General features: G+C 35.7%; 1 protein-coding gene across 1 annotated transcript in view; it reads right to left on the reverse strand.

The window, feature by feature from the left end:
• Nucleotides 1–26,339, reverse strand: part of ICE2 (interactor of little elongation complex ELL subunit 2) — a 27,348-nt gene extending 1,009 nt beyond the window's left edge. Inside the window, exons 1-13 of the mRNA XM_009273986.2 lie at nt 26,240–26,339; nt 23,315–23,582; nt 22,032–22,151; nt 20,250–20,384; nt 19,741–19,857; nt 18,024–18,183; nt 15,783–15,967; nt 14,121–15,078; nt 11,827–12,005; nt 10,210–10,339; nt 4,514–4,598; nt 4,369–4,419; nt 3,049–3,307 (exon numbers count right to left, since the gene is read on the reverse strand). Coding sequence (XP_009272261.1) covers nt 3,049–3,307; nt 4,369–4,419; nt 4,514–4,598; nt 10,210–10,339; nt 11,827–12,005; nt 14,121–15,078; nt 15,783–15,967; nt 18,024–18,183; nt 19,741–19,857; nt 20,250–20,384; nt 22,032–22,151; nt 23,315–23,521 — 2,586 coding nt within the window. The 5' untranslated portion in view covers nt 23,522–23,582; nt 26,240–26,339. The remainder of the gene's footprint in view (nt 1–3,048; nt 3,308–4,368; nt 4,420–4,513; nt 4,599–10,209; nt 10,340–11,826; nt 12,006–14,120; nt 15,079–15,782; nt 15,968–18,023; nt 18,184–19,740; nt 19,858–20,249; nt 20,385–22,031; nt 22,152–23,314; nt 23,583–26,239) is intronic.
• Nucleotides 26,340–27,125: the final 786 nt, after the last annotated feature.

The following is a 27,125-nucleotide window of genomic DNA, read 5'->3' on the forward strand; positions in this document are numbered from 1 at the left end:
ACAATATGGGGAGATAACAAAAAAAAAAAAAAAAAAAAAGAACTAGAATTATTAATCTTAAATCTGTATTAAGTACAAACATATAAAACTACCCTCAGAGAACTGCCTTCTACTTCTTGTCATTCCAGCCAGACTCAGAGGCCACATCTGGACTGGGCGACAGGCACAGCTAGTCTTCCTGTCACCAGTGGGATCTGACCAATCCTGCTTCTTTCTTGCCCACATGCCTGGATTTCCTTCTGGCAGAACCCAAAGTGTATGACGTAATTAGGAACTTATGCACAACTCTATTTTGCCCTCATATGAAGTCAGGATGTGGCTAAAACATATAACTGGGCCTAAAAAGCATCCCCCAGTCCGCTAAGCTAGGCATAGTTAGCATGTGGCTTTTACACACATGAGTAAATCTATGCTGAAGATAAATAACGCTTGAAACTTTTCTTACTTTTTAAAAGTGTCATACTACCTGTTCAAAACATTAGGGGTGAGAGTGGGATCTGTGGGAAATTTCCAAAGCATGATATGCATCACTTATTCACCAGCATAAATTACAAAGCAGATTGGATTCCTAAAAAAAATTTCCACAAAATTTCTATCAAAAGTTGCTTTAGATACAGACAATTAGTTATTCTTCTCGTAATAAATTCTGTTCTGTTTTAAAAACAACAGCAACAAAACCCAGATGTTAGTGACTTTTAGGCTATATTAATTTTTACTTATCCTAATGATGTCTGGAAGGAAGATCACATTTAAACATTTTATTTCTTTAGATTTAACTGCACTCTGAAGAAATGCAGAATATAAATGCTGTGTGAGGTTGTTCATTTTCAGTGAAAACGAGTAAGCCATCCACACACGATTTTATATTTATGTCTGAGACACAGAAATTGTGTTTTCCTAAGTTAAGTTACCCCCATGCCTCTAGACAAAGTATCTACACAAGTCTCTACACAAAACAACATATTACTCTTATTTTAGAAACGGTATTGCATATATATTGTTATGAATGTTTCACTGTATAGGGAACAGCACACCCATGAGAATTTAAGTTTCTGTATGTCAGGGAAGCCACCTGAATTGCAATGAAAGTTTCCTCAAAGGTGAAGGAGTTCAGAGCAACCAGAGACAATGGCAAAATCAATGGCAATTTGTCTGACTGAGCTAACATAAGGGGCCAAAAGGAAACCTTATTTTTGCTGCAGAGAATCATTGTTATCCCTACATGAGCTTCATTTAAAATTACAAACAACCAAGAACAGATGTAAGATGCTCCACCCTAGCTGCTGAAATCAGGAATCAATAAATTAAGACATGAAAGATTTCAAAGAGTGGCATGAGGGGACTGAGGAAAGTACTTAAACTTTCAGTAAAGAGTAACGTCATTTGGTGTCCTGGTTTCGGCTGGGATAATTTCCTTCCTAGTAGCTGGTACAGTGCTGTGATTTGGATTTAGGATGAGAACAATGCTGATAACACACCGATGTTTTAGTTGTTGCTAAGTGGTGCTTACACCAGTCAAGGACTTTTCAGCTTCCCATGCTCTACCGACTGAGAAGGCTGGAGGTGCACAAGAAGCTGGGAGGGGGCACAGCCAGGACAGCTGACCCCAACTGGCCACAGGGACATTCCATCCCACGGGACGTCATGCTCAGTACATAAACTGGGGAAAGCTGGCCGGGGGGGCCGCTGCTCGGGGACTGGCTGGGCATCGGTCGGCGGGTGGTGAGCAATTGCACTGTGCATCACTTGCTTTGTATATTCTTCTTCTTATTATTATTATTAGGATTTTATTCTATTTCAATTATTAAACTGTCTTTATCTCAACCCATGAGTTTTTCTCATTTCCACTCCTCCAGTTCTCTCCCCCATCCCACTGGGGGGGTGGGGCGTGAGCAAGCAGCTGTGTGATGCTCAGTTGCCAACTGAGGTTAAACCACGACATTTGGCGTTCTGTCTAGCCATACGATTATCCCACACCTAGAAATGTAAAAGCTCTGACAATATTTTTTTTGTGTGGCTGATTTGCTTACAACCTCTCTTGTCTGCATGACATTTCAGGTATCGAATATTACAGTTGAATGCTCATTACCGTCCCCACAGAGGAAGCACTAATCTGGATCCCTCTACTCTGGATCCCTCTACTCTACCTGACTACTTATTTTCACTAAGCTGGTTAGAATTCAATATCTTAGGCCTCCAAGACATGCCAGTTTCTGCTGAAATAGCCCAACAAGTTCAAAATTTTGAGATCGGGGGGAAAGACAGAGGGACAAATGGAGATGGAAGTGGGATTGAAAAAACAGGAAACCAGGTTAAAATGTCCTTCCTGAAATTGTTTGAAGAAAAAGTATATCAACAAAAAGCACCATCACAGAGGCAAAATTAGAAAATCCTTATAAATGCAAATATTGTATGTTTCAGCTGTACTGCAAGCCTATAAATTTGAAAGATTTTAATTAAGCCAAATGCTACATTCTTTTTGCCATCCAAAAGTATTATTAGCTCATATTAAAGATGCAAAACTTCATTTTGAAAGAATTTTGCCATCAAATGGGGGGGGGGGAAGTGTATTTAAAAAACCCCCCACCATTTAATGTATCACAGAGAACTACAATAAAAGCTCAATGGAATAGACCATGACAGTAGAATTCACCTTACCTGATTTTACCTGTCCACAGTTGTGCTTTAGATCTGCAGTCATCAGAGAGAAAATGACAGCTCTACAGCATGAGTCCTACAATCTACTTAAGAGGCCCACCCTGGTGTGGAGATGCATCTTGCAAAATATTCCATTTCCCTCTGTTAACAGCACAACGAGCTTAAACGTTGTTTTTCCATACTGTAATGTTTAAAGCTAGGTGAGATGAATCTCACCTGAAATATTTTTCAGGAAAAAGGCATTCCTATTCTTGGTAGCGGATCCAGAACTCTAAAGGGTCTCTCTGACCCACAAAGATGACAGATAAATATATCAGCTATATATCCAAAGGACTGAAATAGATTATTTCGAAACTGCTAATCTGCTTTTCCATCAAGTGTGATACTGACCTTCTGTTTCCACGTGGCTTCCTGGGGTGCAGGTGGAAAGGTGCATGGAACTCTTCCATGATTCATGTGATAGGGCAAAGGGAGGCTGGGATCTAGTGGCACCCAGGGGACCGAAAGGGTGGCAGGTACAGTAGGCAGATCACAATGAGCTTTATGTAAGTTATATGATGCTCTTGTCGTCCTGTCAAGAGAACTCTTGTAGATTCCAACGGATGAATCTCCTGCAGCATGAGTCAATAAATAAGAGCCCTCCTGCAAACTAAAAAGATAAAGTTCAAAACGAAAAATATTATTTAAATGTTTTTCTTTTGTTTCATTTGATCAGGATAGCTAAGTTCTTAATGCAAAAGCAAAACATCTTTAGATATTTACTTATCAGTCCCTGTTTAATAAAAAGACTATAGACAAATCCCACAAATTAAACTGTATTGATAAATACATACTAATTCATGCGTTTATAATGTATTCATAATGAACTAATTTATCATCAATGTAAAGACTGTCGTCATATTCAACAAAACATACACTGAAAAACATCCATATTTAGCAGACTATAATTCTTTAACCAGCGCCTTACAAAGCATAATGCATATATGGACACAGACACAAGGAACAGACATGCTTTAAATACATGCCGGATTAAACAGGTTTTCAGGAAGATAAATGTCAACCAACTGCCCATATCAAAAATCTTAGTTGCAAATCACAAAGCTACAGAAATTATCAAGTGCGGGAAAGCTCTTCTGTAATTCGAATTAAGAGGCTTCACACACAGTGCAAGAAACCTGCTCCACAAAAAAAAAAATTAAAAGACACTTGCAGACCGAAAGCCTTGAAGTAGCTAAATAAAGAAAGAAAAGGAAGGAGCAAGAGAAAGGTTGCAATGTTGTACAAAGACATATGCTGTTTTAAGTCAAGCTAAGCAGAAGGGAACACAAACAGTATTATTTCTACAGATTAAGCAAAAAGACTAACAAAAAACAGAAGTCCAAATTTTAAATGTCAGCCTACATACATAATATTACAACTGTCTCTTGTGAACTGTTAAATCAGCTCAGAAGTGTCCAATCTCCTCTCTCAAGTAAGTGGTTTATAAAAATCAAGTTCTTATTCTTTTGCATCACTTATACAGAACCTGTAATCCTAAACACATTTTTACACAGTACTGCATTATGCTATGCTACACCTAAAAGAATCTGTAAAATATTTCCTGTATCTGAAGAAATAAAAATCAAAGCATAGACAAGCATTCTACAGAAGAAATAGGATGACCTGGGTAACATTGCAAATAAATACAATGAACAAGAATGGAGCACTTACTCAGACACTTTCTTCAAAATGTGATGAAGTATATTTAATGAATTTGCAGGCCTGTGAAGAAGAAAAAAAATTTACAAAAGTAGTAACTTGCAACGCTTGTTAGGGTTTCCAATTCATTGCTAAAAAGCCTACTAAAAATACTCACTTAATCAATCCAAGTTTTTCTCTTAAAATTTCTGGAGAAATCTTTTCTAGCATAATAAGCTTTGATGTAAAAGCATCAATACGTCCTGAAAAATATTAAACCAATTAATACACTAAAAATAAAAGAGAACAAATGCAAAAGCATAATTTGCAGACCTAATGCATTTTAAAAGGAATAAAAAATTTTGTTCTTTCACAGCATAGAACAGTGAGAAGTATTTATCAATGTTGTACAATAACAGAAAGTAAAACATATACCTGCTTTAAGTACAGACATCTGTATTTGGGCTGTCTTTCTAAATCAGGGAGATGCCCATAATTCCAGCAAATCTTACATCTTGGGTGATGTCTGGGATATCCAACCTCATTTTGCCATGGCCTTAATCTCATCAGTTAGTTTGTATCTTCTCAAGTTCTTTTGATCCTTATCACTATGCTTCCTCACTGGACAGATCATGAAAGTTTATCTTTTACAAGAAATTTAATATACTTGTTTTTTTATGCTGATACATTATACGAACAATTGTGTTATTTGATTTTCTGGGGATTCTGTACCTTCGTCTCTTGATTTTTTTTTTTTCCTCTCCTGAAAAATTACAATTTACAGTTCAGGCCTTGTTCATGGCAAATTGTTAAAAGACTATTTGTCCTTGACATAGCTAGGAGCAACAATTCAAAGCTCTCCTCATCACCTTTTTAAAGTAAAGGCTGACAAGAACAGTTTAGCCACGTTTTCACTTGATAAGCAATAAAGATCATTAGCATAGCTTGTACACTGATGTGGTGACCGTGCCTTACCTTCAGGTTCTCTCTCATGTTGAGGTTTTCATAGAAATCTGTTCTATTCCAGCTCCCACAAGGAGGATGAGGAGAAGGCAGCATAATAAAATACGACCTACTCAGTGGAATTTACTGCCTTACTACAAATCTGCTCTCACAGGAAGCGTAAATGCTTCAGTTGTACAGTTAAAACTGCTAAACCAAAGCGTTTCACATTCCAAGCTAAACATTACTAGCAATTTGTTATGTGATATGCAAGACCACCAACTAAGAATGCTCATTTTTAACAAATTTTTAAAAAATGCACCAGGACAACTAATTTCTTTTAAACACTGTACATTCGTTACTTTTCTTGATATCAGTATTTTGTGCAAGACTAAGCAGCTAGATTTAATATTCTGCATTGCTGACTAGAGGAAAAGAAACTCGAAGTCGTTATAAACACAGATTTTTTGTTTTCTCCATTCCTTATCAGCCTCTCCTCAAATCAGAAACTTCTCCATTTCTAAACTCATCGACAGCATAGCTGAGAAAAAAAAATCTATGAACTACTCATATCTAAATTATATTACTGTATCTTATATTTGAGAAGTGACTGATTGAAAACACTTGACATTCAGTAAGTTAGCCATACAGTAAGTACTTCTTTCCAACCCATTTTTCAAATAATCTTTATTTAAAGGCCAATATTATCCTATTCAAGTGAAGGTAAACTATTCTTTTTGTAGTAAGTTTTGTTTAGGCACTTAATGCAAATAAGTGAATAATGGTCGGGGTAAAATGTTCCTATTAATCAGCACAGCTTATCACAACTTTATTTACTGCTTTGATCAAGTACAAGTATCTTATTTTAGAAACACGTCACAGAGATTACTCCCTTTGCAGATGCAGGATTTCCTATCTGAGTAGCAAGAGGACTTAAATCAACAACGAAGCAAGGTGCTCTACTAGCAAGAGGAGGACAGCACTCAAGTTTGTTTGATGATATCCCTGCTTTTGTGCAAACAATCACTACCTTCTTTGACAACATACAAAATAAAAAATTCAACTTAATATCACACCTTGCAATTTCTTCAGGAGGCCATAGTTACACTTCTGTTTTCTTTCTCACCTCCTGAGGTGGCAGCACTGCTGAGTCACTGCGCTGAGCTATGAGATTCCTCCCTCAGCCACACAGAGCGATACAACACTTAAAAGCAATGCTGGACAATTACGGCGCACAGACCAAGGTCCAAAGAACTTTCCATCCATACTTATTTGGCAATACAAAAGATTGTTGAGACAGTGAATTAAGTTTTTTCAAGACCCAAGAAGTCCTAAGCAATTTAATACTGAGGTCTGCTCATGCTCAAAACTTCAACTTCAGAGGCTTCACTTAAGATCTATACAGTCTCAGGACTATCTGAACAAGAATGCAAGTTGTAGGTACTGTGTTAGTAATCACAGTTTTCAAACAGTAGTTCCATACTTCCACACTCATACTGTGGGGTAAGTTTAAAAAGAGCAATAAGTCTATGGCTCTACTATGGTTGATTTAAAAATTCCTTTGTTGTAAGACATGATATTTCACTTAAAATAATTCAAATTATAGCACGATCTGAGAAGTCAAGTCTGTCTTTCTGCTTACACCAAATACATGATAGGAGTAGTCTTCTTACTTTCAGGTATCAGATTAATGAAAAAGAACGAGACATTCACCCCATTTTAAGTTGTCTATAATACAGGGATATTGTCACTCTTAGAGAATTGTCCCTGAAGTTTCAGGACAAAGCTTTCTGTCGCAAAGAGCCATCTAACTAAATCAGGACATTTGCAACATTGTATTTTTCACAGCTCCCCAAAAATACAAAATGAAAGGCAGAATTTCACAGCTACGTTCCAATATTTCTCAATGAGAGCAAAAAGAATCCCTAAGTAGAATACGATAACAGTTTCCTATTAAAAGCTGCAGTAGATGCTCTTTCATAAAATGGATCATTTACTTCCACGTATGTCTTTATACCTACCTCTATTAGAAAGTACATGGCGGTACCAAAAATCTGCAGTACCCAATTTGCCTACCTGAATAAATCACATATTCTGTCAGTATCAAAAGTTGGTGACATGCTGACAGTCCAACTCTGTATTTGTAGCAGACTACTACTATATATATATATTTTTTTTTTTTTTAATGAAAGACAAAAAAATTTAAAGTGGTGGGAGGGGGCCTGCCCCACACACTGGGAGTACTAATTTACTGTGCAGGACAGTGATAACCCATACAGTAATCCTGTGCTTCCTAGGAGCACGCAAAAAGAGAACCCCTGTGGACCCCAGGGTTTGCTGCTGGAAGAAGCACATCCAAGAGCTGACAAAACAAACACCACTGGAATAACCAGTGTTTCTCAATGCCAACGACTTTTTCTCCCAAGCATGCGAACAGAGACAGCATGTTGGAGGCCAGGCCGCTGAAGCCTGCCAGCCTAGGGCTCCGTGCCTGTCTCACGGCTAGCAGGTTATCTACGAAGGAGACACTGAGGAACCTCTGTATCAGAAGGGGAGGGCTCTTTATGCCAGAACAACTCCTGCAGCATGCAGCCTGCTTTCTCCTACACTCCTGAGAGCCTCTATAAAAAGGGGTGTTGGCTGGATGAGCTGTCTGCAAACTTCTGCGCACAAGCCATGCTGTAACTGATGGGAGATTAGATAGACTTGCATTCTTTCAGTTTGTGTACTTTGTAAGCAGATTAGCCCTCTCTCTACAGTTTCACTATTTCCTCACACTGCTTGTGACTCTGGAAACGTTAATAAAGATGTTGATAAAATTTCCTACAGGGGGTTAAATTTCAGTGCAATTCAATATACTGTTCTTCATGTTTAAAAAAAAAAAAGAAGAGAAGAAATGCTTCAGGACTGTACGTTAAGATATAATTAGAAATGGAGAACTGTGTACATAATTATCTTTGTGAGGGTATTTTTTTAGAGAAGGGAAAAAATACAGCAAATATTGCTTTTAAAATTTAAAATTAGAAATATAATTTCCATTAACTATGGACAGCAGACAAAGATAGCTGTAATCAGCGAAACTATCACCTCAAATATACTAAATTTCACATAAACCTTATAATTCTATGATAGGATGCAAAGTTTGTATGTAAAAATTAGGAGAGAACTCAGCATTTCTAAGACAGTATTATGACGTGAGCCACCAACAGCAAAAGTGTAATTCAGTGCACAAGTGGAAAGGTTAGGCAACCACAGGCCACAACTGCTGCCATAACAACCATAAAAAACAGAGAATCTTTTCTACAACAGGAAAGCGAGGCAGTTCCCACTGCAGAACATTCATTCACTGTACAAATGGGATCGCCTTCACTCTGTAGCAAGTGCCAAACATATTCTAAAATGCATGTTGACTAACCACTTTTAAAACATTATTAATTACGGGATAACTGGTATCAGAGAGCTCTCCATATGCTAAAAGGGTTGTTAAAATAATTTTTTATATGCATCGTTTTCATTTCTCTACAGAACATATATATCCTAATAGACATAAACTTTCCTAACATTTAAAATGTCATTGAACAAACATGAATACAGCATTTTCTACAGGACATTTGTTAGTGAAACTTTCCTTAGAACACTGCATTCCTAGTGTGCTTGGTTTATGTGACTTTGGATAAATGGCCTTTACAAGTAAGATAGCTTTCTGCTAACATTTCCATGCTTTTTATCCCTGCTTTATTGTGTTTTTATTTTCCACGCTCTGAATTACAGCTGTCATCTCTTCTACACGAGATTTGTAGTTTCCTGCTTCATTCTCACTGAATGTATGTTATTTCTCATTCATAGATTCTATTACATTATCTCCTGTTTCAATCTGCTACATGATACAGGACACGGAGTATCAAGACCATCCCTTTGACAGGGATGTTTCAAGTCGTATCACATATCAGGAAATTAAATTTCATGGATCAGTTAGAGATGGACAATTGAAAACCTGGAAAATGTGTTTGTTTAAGTAAGATCATCCAGTGTTCAGACTCCTGAGGAATATCATAGCTATGGAAAGAAGTTTTCAACAAACTTATGCTAAGTATTTTCCTTCTTCCTGTTAAGAATTTCATTTCTGCAAAGCCAGAAAATTATTTCCAGTACCTTAGATATGAGACACATGTACATTGTTTTCAAAGCATGTAATTTCTCTTATTTCTGAATGACAGAACTTGGTTTAGCCCTGTCTTGCTTGTTTTTCCTCATTCTCTTGTATCTTATCTGTCTACATGTCATCAGTGTAGAAATACGAACATTATTGCTTGTTTTCAAGGAAAAATAAGTAACGTTTGACCTTTTCTTATACTGCAAGCTCAAAGGCCAAGGAATCAGAATCCTCTGAGCCACATATCTGACCCTCTGTTCGTCTTCTATTCTGGTATGTAATAACAAATTTATTTAAAATTATTTCACAAAATGATAAGATATATTTACAGCTCATATTTAATCAAGAAATATTTTTACCACTCCTGCAATAATTCATTCTCTATATGACTCACAAAAAAACCCCAAACAAAAACCAACAACCAAACAAAAAACCCCAAAACCAAAAGATACTTTAAGTCATGAAGATTACTAACTTCAGAGAACTAAATTCATGCTTACAGACACGTTTGTCTTTGAAAGGCAAATAAATGCAGTTCTTGAAAACAGAGATTACTGGCTGCTATTCACCTAAAACCAAAGTTGAAATATCCTCTTTCATCACCCAACAGAAATTTTAGACAAAGCGCTTATTTAAGATAAAAGTGAAAACCGAAGTTAGAAAGTTAAAATAAATAAGGACATATGGAATATACATTTGATAAGTATTTTTCTCTTCTGTTATTCTATGAATATTCAGACATACCTGTTTCTTAAGCAAAAATCAACACATGAACTTACCAATATAAAACAAGCATTCAGAATGCAACATACTCTCTGTCCACAACTGACATACTTCACTTTCTGTAAGAGCTTCAACACCGTAATAGGCTTGGTATTCTAGTTTTGGCAACAGGAATATTGGAGTAAGCTATAAAAGTGAAGGTACAAGAAAAATCAGCACTTGCTGTCCAAAAAATGTCCACAACTGAACTATATTTTGTAGCTGATAATCATCATAGTCTTCCACTACAGCTGAAGCAACAAAGACATTTCACAGATTTTCTGTGATGGCTCACATTTTATGAAACCCACAGTACAAACTTCGGACTACAGAGACTCTACATAGAGGAAGGTGAAATGGACAAAAAAAAAAGCCTAGGCAAGTTTTTACAAATAATAAAGCTTTGCCACTAAGTAATTTTTCCATGCAACTAAATTAATTTGAAGTTCACACTTCTGTGCTTTACTGCCCTCTGCAGGAATTTAAGAAAAAATACATTATTATATTTCTGATTTGCTTATTATCAGTGGAATCCTGCCATTTATTCCCCTTGTCAGAATCTCGCTTGAAATTAGAACCTAACGTTTGGACTCTCATTTGAAATCAGAGGCTAACCTTTGCACTAACAGAGAAAATATAAGCCTCTTCTCACACTAGAGGCTAACCTTTGCACTAACAGAGAAAATATAAGCCTCTTCTCACTGACAAATCACAGTGGAATTTCAGCAGGATTTTTCAAAAATAAACAACAGTGCTCAGTTTCTGATGAACAAACTAAGCAGCTATTCACAGGCATTTATAAACAGTGGATCAATAGCAAAGAGATGGTATTTCTCCAAAATAAGAATCTGAGCAGAGAACCTTAGCAAGTAATTAGAATTACAAAGATCTATTTCCATTTCAACAAAGCACAAACACCTCACAAAATGCCTGCCTACCATAACTCTGGTATTCTGGGGAGGGAGATACCACATCAAATTTATTGAATGATTCAGAGGACTCTTGAAAAAATAAATGGCTGAGGATTCCAGAATAAGCCTTCCTTCTCCTGATGTTTCATGGAATATTCAGATAACATCTGCATTTAAAGGATTTTATTCCTCAAGACAATTTGCTAAGATGTATATCATAGTCTTTTCAAGCAGAATGAATAGGATCTCTTTTTATCTTTAAATGTGTCCTCTGTTGTTCATTCTATCTCCTATTTCTCTGCTTAACTAGGCATAATAGCAAGGCTGAATCCTGCTTGAAAGTATTTATGATCATGAACATTCTCAAAGCCTTGGCCCAAAACCCTAATTACTGCATTAACTTTTAAGAATAGTTCAACCTGACATTAGTTTATATGAGTATAATTACCTATGCATATTACTGTAATGCATTTGTAGTAAGAAATGCAGAATCACACTTGCTTATCTTCTAATCAAGTAGGTTTAAAGAGACCACAAGTCATTCTTCCCTCTCTTCCTACAACAAATATTTACTTAAAAGACACACACTGTGGAGTTACAATTAAATGTACTAGTTGTCTGAGTGAAAACACAGATGCTATGAAGGACTGGGAATCCCAGAGATGCCAGTTGAGCACAACTGTTTAAAAAACGGAACAAAAAAGCTAAAAGCAGAATCTGTACCTTTTGCGCTTTTTTCTTTTTATGGTATCGTGGCACTGACTTCACTTTTTGCACACTGCAACGCACAAGTAACAACAGATCGTTCAAACTGAATAGCTTGTACACAAGGTTGCCATCCTGAGGTGCTTTATACTCTGAAGGGTCTTCTTCAAGCATCTGAAGTTCATTTGGCAGCTTTCCTATAGAAAATACATAAAACAGGAAATGACAAGCTTGCACATTCTTTAACATGAAGCTAATTAGTTTTTTCCTCTTGCAGTAGACTTTTTTGTTTTTAATATTTTTTAATTTTTTTTAATAGGATCTGTTTTGTTTCCTAAGATTTTGGAGTGAAAACCATCTCATTAGGCACAAGAAGTCACTTATGTATTAAAAAAAAAATGAAATTTGGAAAATGTCCGATATAAATTTTAAAAAGTGTATTTTTAAATATTCCACATATTTTATCCTAATCATTATATTTCTTATACAAACAGAGCTGTGAGACTCCATTCTTGTACAAATGGAGTTCAAAGGCTGGTTTTTAAGCCACAGTCACTCAAGCACAAAGGAGACAAAAATTTTATTTACAATGAATGCCAACTGAGAGCTGCCATCCATTTGTCAGTTACTGAAATAACTCAAGCCTCAGGTTTGGACGGTAGCATAAGCTTCTGTTCCAAACTGAGTTTGCTTCAATTCAACTTCAACTTCAATTTCAATACTAGCATATCAAAAGAAACACTTCTTAGATCTCCAAGTGCAGCTTTGAGGTAGGTTAACAAACATCCCTGCATCCCTTAGAGGTATTTTAACAGAACATTTAAAATAAACAAGAATAAACTCCAACTTGTTTAAGATTATTTATTGAAAATTTTTTCAGCTCTGTTTTGTTGTCCTGCAGATATATGGAAATGTGTGTCAAAACTACAACTACAAATAGGTATTTGCTGTAGTGCTACGAATAAATACATTTAACATTAAATTTAGAGTTTAGTGCATCTTTGAATAAATGTATACTGTGTGAGATATTATCATCCAAATGACCAGAAATAATTTTCTGGTTGTAAAATATTTAACTCAGTTCTGGCTTTCTGCAAAGAAGACATGCATAAAGGCTTATCTGCTTGCTATAGAACTTTCAATTTGTAGAATTACGCTTTCTGTTCTTTCACAGTCACACTTCAAGCATCTTAGCAATATTGGTTTCACTACCTCTATTTAAAAAAAAAATATTTACTATTATGAAACACCTGAATTCCATACTCTGGCTTTTTAAGAGAAGGAGAAATAGAAAGAGTACCATGCTGCTCAACCCTTCAAACTGAGGGAGGAGACATCGTCTTTTAGTGACTACTTGTGATAACAAAATTTCAACTAAAACAGAATTAGTTGTGTTAACTGTTTCCATTACAGATTAAGTAGTTAATTAAGATTAATTCCTAGGTGATCAAATGCACAGCTAGTCAGAAAATACCAGCAAAACATTTTCCCACCAAAAGCATTGATTCATTGGAATTAAATATTTGAGAAAAAGAGTATCTGTCCTGATGCAACCTGTCTGGTTTCCTGTCAATTTACCTAACACAATAAAGTGCTTCTAACTTCAGTTGTACAGAGCTCAGAAACAACTCAGGCATGTGAGAAAAACCTCAAAGTCCACAATCCCTAGGACCTTCAAGACTTCTCGGTTGAGGTCTGGGTGCAGCACAGGTTCAATTTCCAGCTAAATGCCTGTAAACCTGTAGAGGTGGCTTGTAGTGAGTCCTCATTAGTCTTCTGGAAAAGATTGCTAGGAGCTAAGAAACAGCAACTGAACTGGGAATCTCAGAACTAAGACACCCAAATTTCAAGTTTTCTTTCAAGTTTTAATTGCATAATTTGCTTAATTTTTCTTCTACAGAAAATGTAAATTAATTTCATATTTTTGATTGACAAGAAACTATTTTTGCAGACCAGACTACTCAAATATTTGAATTTCTGAGGAAAAGTAACTCATTTCACTACCAAATTATTTCTTTTCCTTGCTTAAAAACCTCACGTATAACAACTTTTTGTTTCACTAAAGTAAAACAATATTTCACATTCACATTCACCTCTGTGGACAAATGACTCCCAAAATGCTCCCTTATATGTACAAGTAATTCTCACACATAGAAGGAATTGTTAAAAAAAAAAAATTAAGTCACATCTCTAAATAAATGTAACAGGTACTATTAGGATGTTCTTCAGATGAAGGAGTTAAAATGTTTTTCTGTTGAATTTTACTGAAAATTTGAAATTTTCCTCCTTAAACAATGTACACAATTACTTACTCTTTGGCACTCCCTGAAAAAGCCAAGTCCAGGTATTTCTAGACGAGCCGTTGGGATTTGAGGCAGGGGCTGGCACAGTTTCTGTGCTAGAGGTCACCAATGGTTTTGGAGATTGAGACACATGGGCTGGTGAAGCATTACAATTATCACAGCTCACTACTGGCTGCTCATGAGCTTTTTGGGAAGGTGACTTGAGAAGTTCAGTTTGCATTTTCAAAATCTGTCCGACAGGATCAAATTCTTTGGACAACTTTCTTATAGGCTTTCTGGAGGCATTTTTTCCCTGATCCATGATATCTGAGCAATCAGTCATGCTTGCTAATGGAATCTGGGTGGGGGAAGGTGATCTGGCCGTCTCTGCTGAGGTATGTGAAACAGTGTTTGATACAGTCCTTTTGCAACAATCAGTGTTTTTACATTCGGTATCAATTATCAAACGCTCTTCATCCGTGTCACTGCTGCATAAAGAAGTATAAGTCTCATTTTTTTGTGCAGAATCAGACTCCTTCTTGTAACTAACAGCATTAGATAGCGTATTTAATTTTGTTTCATTGCCTGACACTTCTTTGGTCATGACATGCTGTGCTTTGTTCAGTCCTATCTCCTCTGAATTAAAGCTTGTACAAGATGAATTTTCTTCAGGGCTGAAGTATAGAATGCCATCTAACGATGGAAGCTGCGTGCTGACACATGCTGAAACTCCTTGCTCAGAAATGGTGTTTTTCTCTTCTTCACCTCCACTGTTTATGGTGGATGTATTTTTTTTCCCCATTTTTAGGCCATGTGATAAAACTTGAGCTGTGTTACTAACTGTAGGAAAAGTATTCTCCATTTTAGACGTTCTTGAGAGCTTGACGGTTGCTCCAAAAGTTTCCAGTTCTGTAACATCATCATCGAAGTCCATCCCTGTGTCATCTGGAAGAGGAATCTTCCTGTACTGGTAGGTATCAGAAGACATCTTAACACAGGGAGGAAAAAATAATAATATTAAAAAAAAATAAAAACCAAACAAACCAAGAAATAGAATGTGTTAATCACAAATGAGACACTGTCAAATTGAAAACATGAAAAATGTTCTAGTATCCATATTTTGACTGTTGGGAGAGAAGGACAGTAATTGAAAAAAAAAAAGTTTCCTGTGTTTAACACTGAATATCTTAAGTCCGAGGAGTTGAAACGTCTTTCAAAAGAGAAATAATGTTCGTAAAACTTTTCCCACTTAAATAAACTGATCAAAATACATTTTAATGAAGTAAAGATTAAAGCCGAGATGCCGATGTAATCCATATTTTGACTGTTGGGAGATAAGGACAGTAATTGAAAAAAAAAAAGTTTCCTGTGTTTAACACTGAATATCTTAAGTCCGAGGAGTTGAAACGTCTTTCAAAAGAGAAATAATGTTCGTAAAACTTTTCCCACTTAAATAAACTGATCAAAATACATTTTAATGAAGTAAAGATTAAAGCCGAGATGCCGATGTAATAGAAGCATTTAAAGGAACTAAACAGACATTTTAAAACATAGGGTCCATAACTCAGCAGCAGAAAAACTACCAACAGGAAACCTAAATTTTCCTTCATTATCACAGAACAAGTAACTTAGGAATTATAACATAGGTTTTTGGTTTTTTGTTTGTTTTTAGTAAGAGGTGAAGCTACATACATCCCACTGAAACAGACTGTCCTCAGCTGGTTTGTCCATCAATACATCAGAAATTGAAACATAAGACGTTTTAGTTGCTAGGAAGTCCATTGGAATTTCATGGAAGATTTGGTTCTTCTCTCTTACTGTCATTTCCTTTCTCAGCAGGGGTGAATCAACATAAACCACTTTAGCTGGTTTGCTACCTTTTCAAGAACAGAAAGAGATTGAGTACATATTAAATGAAAGGAAAAAAGACTGTTGTATAACTTAAAAAATAAATTTTTCAACTTCCAATTATGGTCAAATCCATTCCACATTCACACTAGAAGAAATGAAAAACTATCCTCTCATTCATTAACGACAGAAAACAAAAGTATGTCCAGATACACTGTGAATTATTAGGATCCTGCAGCAGCAATACACACCACATTAACAGTTGATCATAGTTTAAATGCAGTTCTAAATAGAGAATTGTAAAATAAGAATTTAGAATTCATCATTCCTTAAGCTGCATTATATCATCAAATGTATTGTTTTCCAAAAAGATCTTTTTTCTTCCTTTGATGAACTTTTTTTTTTTTTTTTTTTTTTAAAAGTCTCATTGCCCCAAAGTGATGGGGAGCAGTTATATTTCTTCTAATCAGTAACTATGTCCAGGCTCTGCTGTCCCACTCTTTTGTTTACACCTTAACACACTTACGCATGAAACATTCATAGATTCATCCAGAAGTAACAGCAATACCCTGCCCAGTATCATACAGAAAGCAAAGGCACATGGTGAACATACTATCACTGTTTTAGAAAAAAAAAATACCCGTGGATGAAAAAAAATTCATTAATGCAAGAGGTGGGTTACAGGAAAAGTGGAAAAGGAAGGAGAGGAGAAACGCTTCAGGAAACAGTATATATTGCTAACAATATTCTGAATGCCCTTTAGGTATTAACTTTGGATCTAAAAATTAAGTTTAAAAAATGTAAAGCTGATATAAAAGGAGTCAGACATATCTTTACAGATAAAGTAATTTAATTTCACGTAGGAAAGTGCAAAATTTGTGAGGTTTGCAGATATTTGACAGCTTATTTACTACGATCCAGAAGTCTGCTATACAAATTTGTGTGAAATACACACAACACAGACATTCCAAGACAACAATCATTATAAATACTCATCATGAAAAAAACCCTAGTGTATTACAAAAAAAACCCCCACAACAAAAACAAACAAAAAAACAAGCCAAAACCATAACAAGAGAGGAAATCTATATTCATATTACTGATGGAGTGCTTGACAACTAGGAGTATAGCATTCAGATGAGTTAATCAGTTTATTCAAAACATTTTTTGTTGCAAATGGGAAAAGTGATCTCCATGGACATTAATTATTTATTTTTTATTTTATGATGTAAATAGGTCCTTTTAATTCCAGAAAATGTTTGCTCTTTGTTTTTTCATAAAACTTCAGAATTTCTCTTTTTTAGCTTATTGAAATCCGTTCACTTGGTAATTTTAACAGCTTCATGCAGTTGTTTTCTTTCCAAGAATCAGAGCTTACAGTTTTGAAAAGCAAAAGGACATTTAACTGATATTTTTTTCCCCCCAAGTGGAAAATACCCGTATGTCCAAATTCAATGTTAATGGTGATACCTCTAGAGATTGTTACTATTCTCAGTAACAAGGTGGAACAAGGTGTAGAAAACTACGAAATGACCTTGCTATCAGCTTTCCTCCTTGAAAACAGAGGACAAACTACAGCAATGGCTTTTTTTAAGTTCATTTTTTACAATAACTTCGATTGAACTAAACATTTTTCTTTACAACACAAAGGTCCCTGACTCCTTACCAGCCAACAGCTGAAAACTATTAACTTCAGAATTCTGCCCTTTAAGATGTGTGAACTAAATAACTCATTTTTTATTACTTTGTTTGATTCCTTACATTAAAAACATTGAAGTACTTAAGAGAAACTATTTTCTTACAGCTGCATTCTAGAGCGCTGCTTCTTCAGAAAAGGTAAAAATCTGAGCTTATAATTACAATTATGATTTTCATTAACCTTAGCTTCTTTCTTTTTCAAATAAAACCAAAATTAAACTATTCTATTATTGTGTGAACTAAACCAGACTACCTCCTACCTTCCTGCAGTTGGTTTTACTGGATTTTCTAATTTCCTGTTCTTCAGTCAACTTGAAAAGGATTATGAGAATATATAAAGGTCTTTGCAGACAAAAAAGTAATTTTTATAACAAAAACATACTATACCTGCAACAGGGATCATTTTAATACAAACTGGAATTTCCCATTGTTCCTTGTAGTTTAGTCCATGATTATTCAGTAAAGTAAATAATGATTGATTACTTAAAACAACTTGAGGACAGTATTTCAAAGCAAGTTTTTCTGCATTTGAATCTGAACTAATATCCTAAACAGAAAAAAAGTTAAATTTTTAAAGGCTTTTAAGAAAGGCACACATAAATTTAAATTCGTAAGAAAAACCCCAAACCCAAACAAACACAGATTAACCCCCTCTGCCCCCAAATGCCCAAATATCACCACCGTGCTAGGCTTCAGAATCAAATGAAAAAGCAAAAAATTCCCCTGAACGTTTCTGGCTGAATCTTATACATCCATCTTGCAGCATGAGAAAAATATATCTTCTTAACTTGTATCTTTCAGTTCATTCCTATTAATTTGAATTACTAGGTTGAATAGGAATTTAGATGATTATGAAATATGGGAGTGCATTGCAGAAGAAAAAAACATTCACTCGCACATATTACAGATCTTATGAGTTAAGTAATAGCACAATAAAGACATCTAACATTAAAATATGGTTAAAACTGCGCAGTTGTTTGAATATAGATTACATATAAAGAATCTTAAAACAAATATAAAGACATGTAAAATACAAATTAAGAATTTAAATTATAAAATTATTAAACATTATGAGTACAGGTTTCCAATGAGAAGCAGCTAAGAATGCTGACACGGTGGGAGGAGAACATCAAGGACTAAGAAGGTAATGGAAGCCCAGAACTGAGGACCATGAGAGAGAAAATAAGAAAAACCTAGCTATGTTCTTTTTTCTGCCACCTGAGACATCATCAGAAATATTCTCTGTTTATAGCTATAACATCTCTTGAGGTATGTATCCTTCTCCTGTGTCACCTCTGCTACTTTCTTAAGCAAAAGTGTCTTTGCAATCACAGTGCCTCTGTTGAAAGTTTGGGTTTTGAGATGTGAACAAACTCCTTAAATTAGCGGATAACAAATTATCTGAAATAAACAGGCACAAAAAACGAGTTCTATAGAATGAAAAGCTCATTGATTTTGTCTGTGGAAGAACACAAACAGAAATATCAGATATTTAATGGTAAGGTGGAATGGAATCTAAAAATTGTTCAACTCAGAAATGGAGTTTATGCTGTTTAGCAAAATAAATTCCCAGGGTAAGCTAACCTAATCGACTTTTCAGAAAACTAGACAGTCTAAAGCATTTCTTCTTACCCTCAGGACTTCTTTCTTAAATCAGAAGCCTTTACACCTACATGCATTCATATGTATGTATACACACTCACACACAGAGAGGCCAGCTTAGAAATTGCAAAGCGAAGTTTAAAAAGAACACCACTGTAATAAACAATTCTACCTAGATTTCACAGACAGTGTGTTCCAATTTAAGGACCTCTCTAATGTTTCATTGAGGGAACAGAGGAAGTCCTTTCAAGAGGCACTAGGTCCAAAAGGTAATAACCCAACTTTTGAAGAGGGCAGTGTGATTGCTGTAAATGAAATACTAAACAAATAATGATACAGTATATGTTCCTATGCTACAAGATGTGTAAGATTGTGGGGGGGGGGACGACACACACGACGGGACGGGGGACAGAGAAGAAACTTAATGCTGCCACATAAAAAGAACCACATTGGTCTTCTCTACAAAATATGCCTTAAAAATGACAGTAAAAAGGCTACTTACGTTGTGCATAATAGAAGCCTTCTTTTCTGGAGTTATAATAGATGTAACAGTTTTATAATCTGTGGGCAGTTGAACAGGCATGGTAGGGAAATCTGTTTTACCACGTCTTGCTGTACCCTTGAAGAAATCAAGCAGTATCAGAAAATAGCTTTAACTGAAATCATGCTGACCCAACATTGCACTTCTTATAATGAAAAATATTAAGAATTTATAGAGGTACATTATAAAGTTAGTGTTATATTAATATCATCTTTTTATTGCAAACATACAGTGAAGGGTGTTAACAGCCTTACTACCAAAATAATTTCATTAATGTTTTCATTAACAATTTTAATTATAAATTATAACCCCTAACCCAAGCACTGAATAATACTTGCAAAAAACATGAATCGGTGCATAACACAATCCACATGTAATTCTACTTCATGAATCGTTGCATAACACAATCCACATGTAATTCTACTTATTTGAAAATAACAACAAAACAAGATGTATATGTAAGATATTACCATTACAAGAAGATTTTTTTCCAGCCTAAAGGTCAACTGTGTATGAAACTTTCCTCCCATGATACTCATGATCTCCTGGAGCACGTAAAACTCAGGATACTTTTGCACATGTCCAATACAAGCACGGAATAATTCCTAACATAAAAAGAAAAAATAGTTTATGCATTTGTGTCTTTCATAAGAATTTCATTTAGAAAAGTTTTTTCTGCAATTGCAAGTTGCATTTGCATATACTTTCTGTAGAGAATACAGATATATTTAGCAGATTACTGCTAACAGACTTGTTCAACTTTTCCAGTTAGAGACAGTGTTTAAAAACTTAGAGATAACAGTACGACTCTATAATAACCTTAGAATCACTGCTATCAGAACTGAAACATATTCTAAATTCTCCTCAACCCTTCATACGCAAGGCTAACAATGTATGCACACAGGCTCAGACCAATCATAAAAAAAAAAATTTTAGTACAGTTTGAACTGTACTTAACCAGGTAATGATTTTATTTTCAGTTTATTTATCTTCACTTTCAGAGGGACTAGTACTTTTTTGTGTTACTACCTAATTTACACTAGGCCTGGGTAAAAGTCACAAAGGTAAAGACACAGGAAGATTCCGTATGTGTTGAAACTTGCTATCATGTCAACTCTAGATCCTAACATAATTTTTTCTGATAACTGAACTATGTATTTAAGGCATAATGTTTTATTTAGTAACTAGAACGAGTTATTTCTGCAAGTATTGTTTAATATGTGCCTCTGTTTCATTTTTAACTCAGGATACCAACTTAACTATAAATAGGACTTCAAGTTTGGAGATACATTTTGTGACCAGATGACAATATCACTTAGAAAAACAGACACAAGTGTAAGATAAAAAATTACAAAGCCAATCCCAATTTTTAGGAAAAAAAGCAAGATTTTTGTCCTCACGTGTGCCCAAACCGTGTGTTAACGGGAGAACACATTTATCTTGTGCATGAAAATGCAGGTAATAAAAAGTGTTATGGTGAAATAGAAGCAATCCTTCTGAATTTAACTAAATGCTCTACTCTCTAGTAAACACATTTATTTTTCTGTTTTATTCTGTAAAAGAAAGTGATGCAGCACTTACTAGGAAAGATTGAAATTTTAACAGAAAGTATATAAGTAGGCCATTTCAGTTAAGGCAAGAGACTATGGGGAAAACAAGCAAGAGCAAGTCAACCCACTGATGGGAAAGTTTAACGAACCTGTATTCTGGAATTCTTTTCCCGAAATGTGCTATTAAACCAAGAACAATATATAAGGTTGCATTCATGTTTGATTTTAGAATCATCAAAGTGGATATGTAACACAGCATGAACTTGCAGATGATTATGGTTAAAGCCTGAGTAACTTCTGATTACAGTGACTTTGTAACATGCTGCTGTGGAGGAAAACTTAACATTCTGTCCAGTAGTGTATATTTGGGAGCAGCTTGTTAATGTAAAAGCATACTTAAAATGCAATTACTCCCTTCCCAAATATAAAGATGTCATTTACTTAATTGATGATTAAATCTTTGTACAGTATTGTATTCAGTGACCTCACTTATATCGTACCTTATTGGCTACAATAAACTGTGGGCCAAGCCATGCTGCACAGCATAAAGGAAATGGCAACTTGTCATATCTCAATCCCAACGTGGAATGAGCAGAAGTTCAGGGAACATCAGATCGCGTGAGCAGTGCCTACGTATCTCAATCACGATTCCAATATGATTATTTAAGAAGAGAAGGAATTAAACACAGTATTGGTAATTACCTCAGTATAACATAGTGCATCTTCAGAGATGGCATCATAATCTTGGGCGCAGCTTTTTGCAGCGTTCTGGGCAAATTTCATAAATTCTGCAATTTCATTGTTTACTACTTCTTTCATTTGCTGGGGGGAAGGAAAAATTTATTTTTTTAAGACAGAATGGAATCCTGTAGGCTAGGTATGTAATCAGCAAAATTTCCAGAGAGGTAGTACAGGTGATGGTATGAGGGAGGGCACAGGTTCCTCTTGCTGCTCAATTTGGCAAGTCTTTGCATATGTTCAGAGTTTCACTTAAGTAAAAAAATATTTTGCAAGGCCCATTTCCTTAAAAAACATCCCAAAACAACAAAACACTACCCCCCAACAAACAGCAAGCTTCTTTTGATCATACACTGGTGGTTTATAAAAAGCAAGGTTGCAAGACATTGTTGGAGCAAGTTTACATGACAGAGCCACAAAGATATCTGAGCTCTGACTTCATAAGCAATTATATTATAAGTAACAACAACGCAGTAGGTATTGATTTGCCTGGGAAAGACATTCCCATTATTACAGCATAAAATAAGGGAATTAGCATGAACAAGGAAGCATGGGAAACCAAATGCAATGGCTCAAAAACACGTGCTGATTAATTACATTACACAGGATTCAACTAAAATGATACTTCCAACCAACATGAGACATAGCCTTTCACTATTTAAACAACATTGCTGAGACTGAGCAGCAAGTGTGAACCTGTGCCTTTCTACTCCCGTAAGCACTGATGTGGCAAGCATAGAAGGTGAACGCACAGGTCCCCTCGTGCTAATGAAGAAAGTTCCCATTACAGGGTGCTGTCAAAGATCACATCAAAATGTATCCATCTCCTAACATTATACAAGACTGCTACATGCCATTATGAAATGCTAAAATCACATTAAGGTCAACTCTTAACTTCCTTCTCATAAAGAAATGTGGGTTTTTTGGGGGGTGGGTGGGTGTTTGATCAGCTATCAAAGATCTACGCTTACCATCAGTTGTTTAGACTACTACTGAAAAACAAAACAAAAAACCCCACAAAAACCCCATCCACTTTCAATGAAATAACCAAATACACTTTCAATTTATATTAAAAATGTTATCCTGAATACTTTAAACCTTTATTACCATTCATAATACTATGTTAAAAGGAAAATACGACAAATTGAATTTAAAAATATTTTTGCTGCCTTTTCCTTAACTCTTTGTAACAAAAAAATTGTATGACTCCCTCTGTGATGTTCATATGTACATATATGCACACTTACCAGATACGTGAATAACTCTCTTTGACTTGCTGCATTAACTTGAAAATGGTTTATTTTTTTTGAGTACTTAGTCATCAGATATAAGTATGTTTTCTGCTCCTTCTCAGTCAAACAAGAGGTAAATGGATAGGGGAGTCTAGGTTCTGGAAAAGGATGATCGTCAGTTGTGCTTTTAGCCTCCACCTCAACTGGGTCTGCAGCCTGCATGCTACAAGTCTGTCTGTTTTCTGAAGAGTTTGCCAATGCCGCCACATTTTTCTTTGCCTCTCTGAAAGAAAAGTAATAAATGAAAGAACTTACAATTCTCACATAAATATTAATATTTGTCAGAATTAATAAAAGGCAGTCATGCAAGCCTAAACTTCAAATCCAGCAAAATGCACTGTGAGATACTGTACTATTCCAATTCCTAGTCTATGTCATAGGAATTTTCTTATTCTGAAACTTCACTTGGACGATCAGACTAACCCTTAGTACCAACAGCAGGTTTGCCACAAGTTTAAAGATGGAAAAAAAAAATTACTTTTTTTTTTAAACAAATTAGTGTATATATTAGTCTGTATACTCAATATTGAGGTGGCAAGTGAAATATGAAACTGATTCTTTGTTCTGGAAACATTAATGAAAAGATAGAGAGTCTCAACATTTCGTCATTCACTGATGGCTGGTGTTCAGAAACAGTTTGCACTTAGAAAGGTCTAACTTATGAGTCAAAGTTATGATAGTAAAAGAGTAAGACTTAACTAGAAAAAGCCTTTCTTTCACTGTAAAAGAAGTAAATTAAAACTACTTAATTGTAACAATAGAAATTCCAGATTTCAATGAAGAAATTCCTAAAAACAGAGTACACAATTCGAGAGTTTCATTTTCTACTCTAAACAATGCTGAAATCAGTTGCCAAAAATAATATTGGGCTAAGGCAAGGGGCCTAGCTGCCCTAACAACAACAAAGAAGTAACATTATAAAGCTGGTTCTTAAAACAACTCCAGTATATGAAGGCCATTTTAGCCCTGTTCTATTTAAAATAACTGTTCTTAAGAGAGAAAATATTTAAGGTTAACAAAATGAACATTAACTGCTGATCTTGGAAAAAGCATATTTTTAAGATACGATTTCAGCAGTAGAAAACATCTCGAGTGTTATTCAAACCCAGCAGTATCACGTCCACAGTTCTTAATAATACTTCACAGCTGTCTCTCTGAATATGAGAATGTGTCCATCCTCATGGCACAAACTGGCAAATTTAATTAAGCTGCAGCAGCGACAAGATGCTGACTCAGATATGCCAATGTAGGAACATCAAGAAATTCTAGCAGCTTAAATTGGTTATATTCAGCACTGAATGAAATGGCAGCACATCAAGATCATTTCAGCATGCAGTGCTGTCACAGTCTTCATCGGGGTGCAAACCAAAATAATCTGACAGAGCTTTTCTGTCCATATTTACAGCATTATGCTTTATTTGAGCTGACGGCTTAAATTTTTCCCCTTCATTTTATCAGCAACCTGCCTTCACAGCTTCTATGGTGAGAGAACATACACTTTAGTAAATATCTATCAGAAACCAATATAAAAATTGACAAATTTCCTCCAGTTTTTACCTTCATATTTGCCCCAATAGGTTCCATTTCTCTTCCTCTTGACTATGGCCACACAACCCAGTTCCATCAATTTCTGAATTTTTCTGGTTGCAACCTCTTTTCTGGCTATAAACCCACTTCTACCATACACAACTGAACACAATTCCACTCTTGAGTGCAGTCATGTCTACTCCAGAAACCCTTTTTCTACATCATCTAAAGGAAGAATCCTACAGTAATATCCAGAGTACCCAGTAGCAAGCTGTGAGGGCTGTGCTCATCTCTGCCAGTTCAAGGAAAGTTGCTCCAACAGAGATGAACCAGAAAAGCCTTCTCTAGGTAAAGATGTGGGATATAGAGAGTCACGTGATGTAGAGAGGTATTCCCTTCAAATGCGCCTTCTCAGCATCAGTTCATAAAAATACAGTAATTCCCCTTTACAACAAATTATTTCTCCACATGCTGAACTCCCCACTTAGAGCACAGTAGCTACCTTGGTCTCCCATCCGCATTCTTTGTGGTGTGAATGTTCATCCACCGTGAGACACTTGTCACTTGTACCTCCCCACCAGCTTAATGACTTCTTAAAAAAACCCAATAGCCTCAATACAGTCCTCCAACTTCTGAAATCCAGCAGCACGAGCTATGCTTTTCACTATGCGAAACAAATGTTGATTCTACTTCCCCAACTTAAGAAAATAAAAAGACATCGAAACTGCACAACCAATGCTACCTGTACCACCTGTGTTCACATAATTTCATTTCCCATTCTTCAGCTAACACTCTATACAGTTTCTTCATTACTCAAAGAATTAATTGTATCGCCACTGCACCTAAGACAATGTTGGATCTATGTAAACAGTGTTGGCTACTTCCAAAAGATACAAGTAAAAACCATTTCAGTCTACACTACTGTCAGCCTTCTACAAAGTGAGAAGACATGGACAGATAGCAAGGCATTAATTTCTAAAAAGGATTAGGTCTGGTTTACGGGTTACAGGATCCTTACCATGACCAGTTAACAGTGTGGGTCAAACTTCATCCCTCTTTGGTATACATAAGAGAAAGCAAAAAACAACAAGCACCACCCCCCAAAAAAATAACCCAAACCCCATCCCCAAACCCCCAAAATACCACTCTACCCCCCAAAAGACACGAAAGACCAGAGGTCCCAACCTAGTCTCTTCCTGCTTTCTGAGGTTTCACAATAGGTAAAGCTTGACCAAGGAGTCAGTAACAAATCCTTGCATACCAGATAACATGCAGCTTTCCCCCAAAACAGTAAGGTTATGTACCAACAGGATGATGACAAACAGCACAAAATTATAACATAACAGAATATACCTGTTTGATAAATGCCATAGTTCAGAGAGGCTCGGAGCCAATGAATATTTTTCATAAATTTTGTGTGTTAAAAATACTTCACTGCCATTTTTTGGTGAAATATCCCTGATAATAAAAAAAAAACAAAAACACAAAACAAGAGCATTGCAATACACAAGCAATTAAAGGCCACATCTGCCCCTGAGAAACAAAGAACATAATTATTTATTTTAAAAAAAAGAGGCTCTCTACACAGCATTTCCACATCCCCTCTTTATGGAAGTTACATATATACTAATTCCCTACTGGTTTTCAATAGCAAAACACACATGTTGTCCGCAGTCCAAAAAGAACCATTTCATTAATACAGGGTATAAATTCTAGATTTGGTGAGAGGAATTCTGATGGAACTACACACTTCCAGATGTTCATTAATTAAAACCAAACATTGGGTTGAACTTGCTGGAATTTTGAGAAAAACACAACCACCTTGGTTTTATTTTTCACAAGAGATATTTTGCCTTCTACACAGACCTTACCTTCTAAACTTTTTTTTTTTTTTAATATAACCCTTCCAGTGTACAGGCTTGATACAATGCCAATCTTCCCAAACTATTCTGAAAGGCATGAGAAAAGATTTATTTCCGTCTTCCTCACAAACAAACTAATTCAAAACCTACTCACCTCTCTAGGCTTAAAAAGCCGAATTACTTCTTTGTGGGGCTATTCGTATTAAAAAAAAGAAAAACATCACTGCCCCAAATTCATATCGTGGATGTGTATTACTTAATTGTTCCTCACGTCTGAACATACATAAACACACAAGCTAACCCTCCCCCAGGGAGAGCGCACTCACTCCTCCCTCCCTCACAACTAAGAGAACGACCAAAAATGGCGCCACCCCGCC

This window comes from Aptenodytes forsteri, unplaced genomic scaffold (genome assembly GCF_000699145.1).
Source record: "Aptenodytes forsteri isolate BGI_AS27 unplaced genomic scaffold, ASM69914v1 Scaffold239, whole genome shotgun sequence".
Taxonomy (NCBI): domain Eukaryota; kingdom Metazoa; phylum Chordata; class Aves; order Sphenisciformes; family Spheniscidae; genus Aptenodytes; species Aptenodytes forsteri.